The 10,000-nt window shown below is 40.6% G+C and overlaps 2 protein-coding genes across 4 annotated transcripts in view; one reads left to right on the plus strand and one right to left on the minus strand.

Annotated features, from left to right (window-relative positions):
• Positions 1 to 1,627, plus strand: part of ghrhrb (growth hormone releasing hormone receptor b) — a 28,850-nt gene extending 27,223 nt beyond the window's left edge. Inside the window, exon 13 of the mRNA XM_060066364.1 lies at positions 1 to 1,627. This exon is cut by the window's left edge and continues 1,436 nt beyond it. The gene's annotated coding sequence lies outside the window, so the exon portion shown is untranslated.
• A 127-nt stretch (positions 1,628 to 1,754) lies between these two features.
• The window catches only part of adcyap1r1b (adenylate cyclase activating polypeptide 1b (pituitary) receptor type I), a 22,022-nt gene continuing 13,776 nt past the window's right edge, over positions 1,755 to 10,000 (minus strand). For 2 of the 3 annotated variants that reach the window (XM_060066362.1, XM_060066361.1), the window contains exons 5-14: position 10,000; positions 9,766 to 9,863; positions 9,365 to 9,497; positions 8,733 to 8,886; positions 7,824 to 7,884; positions 7,665 to 7,734; positions 7,325 to 7,416; positions 6,959 to 7,088; positions 6,215 to 6,256; positions 1,755 to 5,723 (exon numbers count right to left, since the gene is read on the minus strand). The exon at position 10,000 is cut by the window's right edge and continues 103 nt beyond it. In XM_060066362.1, the coding sequence (XP_059922345.1) occupies positions 5,244 to 5,723; positions 6,215 to 6,256; positions 6,959 to 7,088; positions 7,325 to 7,416; positions 7,665 to 7,734; positions 7,824 to 7,884; positions 8,733 to 8,886; positions 9,365 to 9,497; positions 9,766 to 9,863; position 10,000 (1,261 nt within the window). In that variant the 3' untranslated portion in view covers positions 1,755 to 5,243. The remainder of the gene's footprint in view (positions 5,724 to 6,214; positions 6,257 to 6,958; positions 7,089 to 7,324; positions 7,417 to 7,664; positions 7,735 to 7,823; positions 7,885 to 8,732; positions 8,887 to 9,364; positions 9,498 to 9,765; positions 9,864 to 9,999) is intronic. The other variant, XM_060066363.1, reaches the window with a different exon arrangement.

Raw genomic sequence — 10,000 nt, forward strand, 5'->3', positions numbered from 1 at the left:
CCCTTTGGACCTTCTCTGTCGGAGGATCCACATTTATTGCACAGTGAACACGCGCACACTCTGGAGCACTAGACTGTAAAAACTATTGAGTCCATTAGGTTGTCCTTTTGTATGGTTCTGTGTTGTAATTATACATATGTTAATAGCGGCACATATTCTATCAGGTTTTCAACCGACAGGAATTGTATATCATCATCATCATATTGATACAATGTTAATCAATAATTCCTTTAATTGTGAATAATAGATATTAACTATTGCTGACAAATAGTATAACAATGGGACGAGATATGAATGATCTTTCCGTCGCATCATAGGACAAAATATACATGATGTTATCAATTACAATGCTATATTAATGTCTAATTTATCATGAAATAATTCAAAATAATTTGTTTACATTTTACTATTTTACCTATTTCTTTAAATAGCCTGATCTTTTGACGACTCAATCACACATCTGGGTGGAAAAATAGGGGTCCTGTCAACCATCACTGAACAGGAACAGGAACTATCATGTTATTCATGTCATGAATACATTCTAAGAATACTTAAAAATATCTTAATATTAAAATGTAGATTGCATTGTATTTTGAAAAGGATCTTATAACTAAAGCAAGCATCGCTTAATTGAGAGGCTGCTCACTGCAGAGCCAATGCGGGGAGGAGCTTGGCTTAGTCCTGCTCCCCATAGGTCCAGCTGCAACGCCAGCTCAGCTCCAGCCTTCTCCTCAACTCACTCACACAAATAAGTGGCCCATGTTCATTTACCATGCAACCTGATTTGCTCTACTTAAACATATACCTCTCCATAACCTTAAACCCTAAACCTAACAATAACCCTTACCCTAACCCATTAACCTTACCATCACCCTAACCTTAAAAAGTAACCATAACCTTAACCATAACCCTAACCTTAACCCCTAAACCTTACCATAACACCTAAACCTTGAACTCTACACCTTACCCTAATCCTAACCCTTAAAAAAACAAAAACCTGTTCAGCTGGACTAGGTCCATTTGGCCCTGCAATGAGCACCACTTGACTTCATTGGGCAGTTTTTAACCGTAGGTGTGATTTCCGAACTGTTGAAATGACTGCAGAAACATTCTATCATATAGTTTATTGCATTGCAACTTGTACTAAGTCTTCTTTTGTATTTAATGATATTAGTTTATGACTAAGTTATTGACCATTAGTTTACATAATATTAATACCTAACAGATTTATTTTACTAAATAGCAGGTTCATATTGATGTTCTGAACTAGAACACAAATAGCCCTCTTTATGCTGGTTTTACGTAACATGTGCGCAGCCAGCATTGCCAGTATGATTTGTTTTGGTTGGGTCATGCCATAAGTCATCATATGGAGGAATCACTTAGGCCTGACTGCTACAGTGCCTTTTCTGTCATAGTATTTTCCTGGTGGTGGCATAGTGACTTTAGTGCCAAAATAATGTTGGTGATGATCTTAGCCTGTACTCTATATGCTATGAGCACTCTGCCTGGTTTTGTGTTGTGGGTTTTTATGGATTATTGATGTGACAGGACTCACAGCCTGACCCCCTATTGATTCCATATTTTATGGTTGCGTAAAATAAGAAAGAAAAAAGATGTGCCTTTCTGCTGACTTTGGTCAAGTGTTCTTCCCTTTCTTGGAGGGAACAATTTTATGTTTGACTTATAAACACTAGGTAGGCTGCACATGTTTGATGGTTAATGTTAATATTTATTAAACCACAACAATAAGCTGTGAGCCAACAAGTTCAAAACGTTTAATGTCCATAATGTACAAAATCTCCAACATTAGCATTTGTATGTGATACGATGCTTATGAGATGTCAGACAGGACAGAAAGCAGTCAAAGAAAATTTGGAATTCATTCCCTTTACAAAACACACATTTTACATTCAGCCATCAGTGTCTGGATGAGCCAAATCACACTCACAGCTGAACAGAGTCAAATTACATTTTAATGAAAATTGACCAAATGAAAATAAATGCTTCAATATCTTCCTCCGATAATGCAGCAGATTGTAGTAGAATACATATAAATATGTTCAGTTAATTCCTGTTTGGCACTTGAATTTCAAGGATGCCCTTTGAAACACCCTTCTTATTGGCTCATCCTGCTATGACAGTGAATATATGTTCACATAATGACATATGTTAAAAATCACCAATTTAGTTCTGTCTGTACAAATGAGGTTGGGACTATTTCAAATGCATGCAGTAGCAGCCTTCGAGAGAATATATCACATTAGGCGTAAAATACTTTAAACAACCACCGTTACAAAAAGGAGTAGCAAAAACCATCACAGCAAATATATTAAAAGGTTGATCACTTTGAACCACAAAAGGTATAATTTATAAGATAAAGCAATTGCAGCTTATTTCCGTAGTAAACACCAAACTGCAGAACGTTTGTATTTTACTAGAAGCCACTAAACTACTTCATCTTCAGCTTTTTGACAGCGTCATTATTTCTAACTTGACATCAACATAGTACCGGCTATATAAGGCTCCAAATACACGACGACATGGACCGTAAATAATCATGTACACATAAATATATATATATATATATTTCAAAGGCTCATAACTAAACAAGATTGTCATTATGTTAATAATAACCTCAAATAATAATTAATTTAAACCACATTCTGGACCGAATTTATCGCGACCAGGGACATACGGTTAAATAGCGCTCCCGTATGGCTGTAAGTAAATCTGCACTTTCGTATTAAATGTATTATTATTTCATGCCAGAGCAGAAACTACAACAACGTATACAGTAAAAAATAATTAATGAAAATACAGTTCCAGGTCAGCCCTTCTTTGATTTTACAAAATCTTTACGGACTGCCTGATATGGAAAAAAAATACTTGTATGCCTTATAGGATTTGTAAATGTGCTTTATAGATATTTTTCGGTAATTGTATGACATATATTGGCCTATTTGGCCTGATAATACTGTCCAATAATAAATTTTAGCAGCCACAAATGCATTTGTTTGACTTCAGCTGTACTTAAAGTTTCCATGTCTGGTCATCGAGACAAGATTTCCAAAGCTTGCAAGACATTTTAAGGTTTGGATGATATAACTGCATTATAAACTCAGGACAGTTTTGATCAATTATAGTTGATTATTATACAATTCAAAAGGGTTGGGTGTGCCAAGATGAAGAGACACATTACGTGTGATAAACCCATTCAGAATTAATATAACAGGTGCATTAAAACAATCAATATTATGTTGGGCCCATCTCAAACACTGATAAGCTACTTTTAAAGGCCCCCAAGGTTTAATGTTTCCGGTCTTGTGCGGTGAAAACACAACTACACTTTTAAATACCTTCAGTTTCGTTTTCTTTTCAATTGTTTTGCTTCTCGTTGTTTTGTATCGAAATAAAAACGGCAATCAAACCTACTTTGTGCATCAAGGCACTTCTGGAGAAACAAAGTGAGCGAAGAGGTGTATTCAGAGAGGACAGGTACGTCGCCAGACCCAAAGGAAAAGGTCCTGCAGTGACATCGGTTGCAAGTGACGACCCAAAAGCAGCCGGTGACAACCCCTGGAGCGGTGCAAACTATGGAAGGAGAATATCCTTCTTCTTTGGAATGAGAGAATTACCCCAGAGTAAAAAGTCTTTCTCCAAAAGTGACATTGTTGTTCTCAATGTTGGTGTTTGCTTGTTTCTTCTTCAGACACATATTGAGTAAACATGATCACAGACATGAAAGATAATGCAGGGTAGAAAGAGGATGTAATGTCCCAAAAAAAATGATAGGCTCCTCCAGAATAGCTTTTCACTACTATATTTCTTTTCTTAAGAAAACAAAAGGAAATGAAAGAACAAATAACTGGGAATACCTGCGTGAGGACATCAGATGTTTCAAGGGAAAATCGTCGAAATCCACTACAAACACAAACGATTTACAAATAAGAACGAGCAAAGTCAAGTCAAATAGCGAGAAAAAATTAATCACCATCGTTTGAATTAATAAACAAATTCTTGAGCATTTAAATGTTATATATTACATCCTCTGAAGAGTTATCTTTCGTTGACATGTTATGTACTAGCGGCTGTTTAGAACCACGCGGACCCAACCTCCCGCGAGAGGAGGCAGCTTCTCGGGGCATTTCAGAAGGTCAGCTAGCTTCGTTTCCTTATGGTCGTTGTTGGAAATCGTAACAATTCACTTGTTAGAAACGAGAAATGCATTCCTGCATCAAGCATTTTGTCTCGGGCAATGTTTTTGGCATTTTGTGAATCTGGACAGTAAATATACATAAACTCTTTCACGTAAACTGCTTTGTTTCATCTGTAAAATCAAGACGAAACATCCGCTCAACATTTCTCAAAATGGCCGCCATGATATTGATACATTATGAATATAATATTCAAACGGCAGTGCGCGCTAGAATGTGCCTCCTCCAGAAATAACACATTTAGTCGACAAAATTGCCAACTCACCCACAGCACTGGATTGAAAAAAACTATTTTGTTTGTCAGCTCCCACGAAGAGCACGGTGGAGATAAGCCACCTCCCCGAAACACCACCATATTTTCTTCTTGGGAGTCAACATGCATCAATTCGACCTTAGTTTCACTCATAACACTTGTTGTAAATGAGGAAAAAGACAACCTTCAGGACATCAGTACCTAGTGGGTTGTATTGAAAAGTTGACATGAAGTGGCTGCTGTTTCCCCAGAGTCTTTACTTGTGTCAGATCAGTTGGCCGTTCCAAAGGGGGGGTTTGGCACACAACAGCACATTAATACTGAGTTCTTCTTAAGAGAGAGAGCTAAAGATATCGACAAACACAAATACTGGAAAACACTTTGAGGCATGGACGAGAAGAAGAGAACACAAACTTCATTTCCTCGGTCAAAATGGAATGGTTGTTACTTTCCAATGATGGCACGGATAAGATGATTCTTCAAGCGGGCCTAGCTGTGCTTTTAAGGTCAATCAAAACACCCTATTGAAAGTAACCACAGTAGTATGTACACAACTTGAACTCTCTTCTTTTGGCAGTCCGCATCTTGCTCAGAGGACTCCTTTACATCAAAGACCCGTTTGAAGTCATCTGATATTTTTTTGGGGATTTCACAGCAGCAGCACCTGGACAAGCAGCTTAGGAGGGGCGGAATGTCGGATGTAGGTTGGTTGGTTGTTTTTTTGGCACATCGGGGGCATTTTGGAACAGGGTGGTGGTTGGTCATCAGGTGGGCTAGACTAAAGGATGCTCTGGGGGTTTGGCCGGCCTCTGGGCCTCCGCCGGGGGGTCGCTGTTGTCTGGGCCGAGCTGGGTCTCCATGACGGCCGCGTCCGGGTAGGTGTCCGGGTAGGGGTTGGGGAAGGGGTTGGACAGGCTGGTCATGGGCAGAGGGGTGTAGGTGGGCCTGGCGATGGAGAGGTTAGTGGTGCTCTTGGCGGTGGTCATGGCGGCGTTGGTGGTGGTGTTGGCGTCAGGGCTGGACATGATTATGGGCTGGCTCTGGCTGCCGTTCAGCTGGCTGGCGTCTCGGCCTGCAGGCTGGACATACGTATCTGTGAGCTGCTCTTGCTGAGGATGGACAGCTGGGTCCCCCCGTTCACCCCACTGCTCGCCAGCGAAGGGTGGCGGTGCTTCAGGTCCACAGCAAAGTACCGGTTCACCGTCCAGCTGCGCCATTTCCTCTTGATCTCCGATTGCACCTTGAGGGATATACTTCACAACGTCATTATTAATGGACCTCGCTGAAAGGACACTAGCGCTCCTAGTCCCCTACGTCTCCGATCTGTCCTCGGGTCAAGTCAATACTGGAGTCTGGAATCTCCTTGTCATAGTTTGATTCTCAAGAGTCCGGACTTGGTCTGAAAGGTCTTAATCACAGTTACAGTCTGTCTTTTACCACACTTAGATTCTTACAGACTAATTCAGTTTCAAGTTCCTTTATAACAGTTACAGTGTGTCTCTTGAAACAGTAGTATAGTACAATAGTAAAATCCACTGGGATTTGGTCTTTAATCCCAGTTACAATATCAAACACCTTTATCACTGCTATTCTCAATGTCCTCTATTACATTTACTGTCAAACAAATAGTTTAATGTCGCTATTTATAAAAGTAGTAGTTTGTATTGCTTTAACCAACCCACATTATTCCTATGTTATTACGACAGAATGGGTGGTAATAAAGTGTGTATTAAAGGAGACTTACCTCTCCGTTCAGGAAACAGTAGAGGACAGCCACCACAAAGCCCTGCGAACACAAAACAAGAAGGCCGGGTCACATAAGGAAGATATGTCTATTCTAACCCAATCCATATGTCAGGAGCTTTAAACTAACTGATGCATCAAGCTGTAGTATAAATATCTGCAGAGAATGTTTGTTTATGTGTGTGTGTGTGTGTGTGTGTGTGTGTGTGTGTGTGTGTGTGTGTGTGTGTGTGTGTGTGTGTGTGTGTGTGTGTGTGTGTGTGTCTGTGTGTGTGTGTGTGTGCGTGTGTGTGAATGTTTGTTTGTTTGTTTGTTTTTTTGTTGGTGTGTGTGTGTTTGTTTTTGATGAGGTCTACATCTGTTCATTATAATTGCACAGATTGATGGTCTAGCTTTTTTCTGGGTTCAACCCTGCCTGTCCTAAGCAAGTTTTTCCATTAGCAACCTCTAGTGACTTAAGTTATATCTTCAGTTACAGCTACATCCTTTCCAGATGACAGTGATTGTGACGGAAAGTGACTGAGATGTTCCCCGATATCCGGGGAGGGCAAAAGTCAACCTGAATAAAATGATTTAGAGGAAAAATCCCTGAATAGACTGAGTCGTGGATGTGGGCGTTGTAGAATAAAGTAACATATAGTGCAAGTTTAACCTTCGAGCAAAAAGCCTGTGATTATCTTTGGCTGAAAGCATCTCCCCTCCAAATGAAATAGCATCTCAAAACATGTTCCAGTTGAGTCCGCACCTGGAAGGAGCCCAGGCCCAGCTCGAAGACCAGACGCTCCCTCTTGCTCACGTTCTCCGGGGAGAAGGCGAACACCGTGTAGTGGATACCAAATAGAGGAATGAGGAGCAGAGTGGAGCGGGCCAGCCTCCTGTACACACACAAACACACACACATATTAATATATATATACATACTTAGAGAGCACACACTCACACACACACACACACATACATATATATATAGAACACAAACACAGACTCACACAGGAACACACATGCACACCAACACACACACACATACACACACACTCATTAGGAACACACACATCAGTCTTCATTCATTCTCAGAGACAAAGACACACTTTGGATCACCATATTGGCTTACAGGTAAATACTCGATTCATTTCCCCCGATGTCTGGAGACTGCAGCTTCTGGACAAGGATTACGATTATTCCGATAAAGAGGACGAAGTTGACCTGAAAAGAGAAAAAATATAAGATAATGCGGGTGCTGAAATATGTGGTCCAATTTTTTCACATTATTCATATAGTTCACAGCAGAGTCATTGATATTTTTGTATAAGAATAGATATGGAAGTAGCAAAGTTAAAACAAAACAAAAATCGTAATTAATTTTAATGGAAATTTTGTAAAATTCTACATAATTTGTTAAATAAAAACGACATATGTAATGCCATGCTTCCTTGTAACCTGCTGGAACTAACCATTATGGACGCTAGCACCGGTCCCTTGATCACCCACCAGATGGCAGCGTTGTCATTCATATCCCAGCACCTGAGAGAAATACGACCACGGTCAATATTCACAACTCTCCTCACAAATCACAGCAGACAGCAGTGGATATAGAACTCCTCACTACCCACCCGATGTCATCAAAGTGCAGCCTCAATACGGCCCAGATGGTCACGCAAACCGTTGGGGTTCCTACAAATCATACAAAATAAGTTAGGTCCATTTAATTACAGTCTCTAAGGGTGTTCCAGGCTACGTTTACAGACATACACAGTCAGCCGTCTTCAGGACTTAAGAAAAGCTCCCCCCAAAAGACAGAAGGGAGAAACCTTAGGAAAGGAACACAGAATTGGGATTTCTCCTTCCAGGGATGGTGCAGGCATATCAGATCATAAAATAAACCATAGACTATCGTTTTTCACCACAGGAGCAAGCCCAGAAGGTGTTTGATTCCACTCAAAGCAATACAATATCTATTTTATTATCCTTTTTGTTATATATTTTAAATGGATGTTTGATTTATTATCGTCTTCATTTGTATGAATAACTATTTTCTAGTGGGGAGGATAGACCCACTTTCTAACCATGAGGAATGAGGGCATATAACTATACAGATAGAATGGTTAGTAGGTTGGTCATACCCCAGCCGATGATGATGTACCAGTGGAAGTAGGTATGGTTAGTGTGTTGGTCAGTCGATGGTTATGTACCAGCAGGAGTAGGTATGGTTAGTGTGTTGGTCAGTCGATGGTTATGTACCAGCAGGAGTAGGTATGGTTAGTGTGTTGGTCAGTCGATGGTTATGTACCAGCAGGAGTAGGTATGGTTAGTGTGTTGGTCAGTCGATGGTTATGTACCAGCAGGAGTAGGTATGGTTAGTGTGTTGGTCAGTCGATGGTTATGTACCAGCAGGAGTAGGTATGGTTAGTGTGTTGGTCAGTCGATGGTTATGTACCAGCAGGAGTAGGTATGGTTAGTGTGTTGGTCAGTCGATGGTTATGTACCAGCAGGAGTAGGTATGGTTAGTGTGTTGGTCATACCCCAGCCGATGATGATGTACCAGTAGAAGTAGCGTCTCTCGGGGAAGAAGGTCTCTACCAGTAGGGTGAACAGGTAGAGGCCTTCAATGAACAGCCAGAAGTAGTTGGAGAGCACGCAGTAATGGAAGAATATCATCACCGCTCGACATTCCACCTGAACGCACGCACGCACACACATACACGAGAAAATACACACAAACAGACATTGCATTATGATACCAACACATCACTAACTGGTTACTCACAATGACAGACAAAAAACAGACAACCGCTATATGTAACACACGACCGATGTATTACATAATGCACTGTTCATAAGGTTACATGAATATTATACGACATTATGTAACTTCATGACATTCATTTGCATGATCTGTCTTTTCATAACATGTTGGGTTTAATGCATAGGTCGAATTGTAGTGCCACAAATCAAAACATATGCTTCAACTACTCAAGTAGAATTTGTTTCTGTTCTGAAGAATATCTCAGCAATGCAGTAGAAACCAAGGCGTTACCCCGTCCCTTGGAGTTCTTTACAGTCGCCCCAGATCTTCCCCCAGAAGATCTGCTATATCATCGTAGAACTGCTGGATCCCAGATAAGGTGAACCGTAATTCAGTTAGGGGACTCACTGTGTGGATAAAGCAATGGTCGCTGTCCTCCTTGGCGTACAGAACTCCATCTTTGATGAAGACGGAGATGGCCCGCAGGATGAAGGACACAAACAGGTTCATGTGAATGAAGTTCCTGGTGCAGTGCAGCTTCCTGCCCACCACAGCAACAGCAACAACAAACAACAACAAACAAGATCGGTATGATCACATCAAGAGGAACGGTAAACATCTTTCATAACAAGATATGTGTTATTTCATAAAGTCATCATAATTATTAGTATGCAATAGTGTCAGAAAAATAATTACAATTAAAAAAGTAAGAATCGATTTCAAAGATTGTTTCAATTCGACTCCTTCTGAATAACCAATCAGCAACCTAGATGATGACCACTTATTGTGATGTAATGCGGAATGCTCACCTGAACCTGCAGAGGATGACCATGGCCGTCGTCAAGGAGACGAGGGAGGTGCTGTAGCCCACCGTGTACAGCGCCTTGACGGACAGGTAGTACATGTCCTACACAAAAAAAACACAGACATGGGTTAATATTTCAATATTGATGCAGTGATGTTAGGTTTTGTAGACAAAGAAAAGTTCAGTTTGGCCTTCACTCCAAAAGGCCAGCTGGCGGGTTGGAGTGGGCGGAGCTTACG

Source organism: Gadus macrocephalus, chromosome 12 (genome assembly GCF_031168955.1).
Source record: "Gadus macrocephalus chromosome 12, ASM3116895v1".
Lineage (NCBI taxonomy): Eukaryota > Metazoa > Chordata > Actinopteri > Gadiformes > Gadidae > Gadus > Gadus macrocephalus.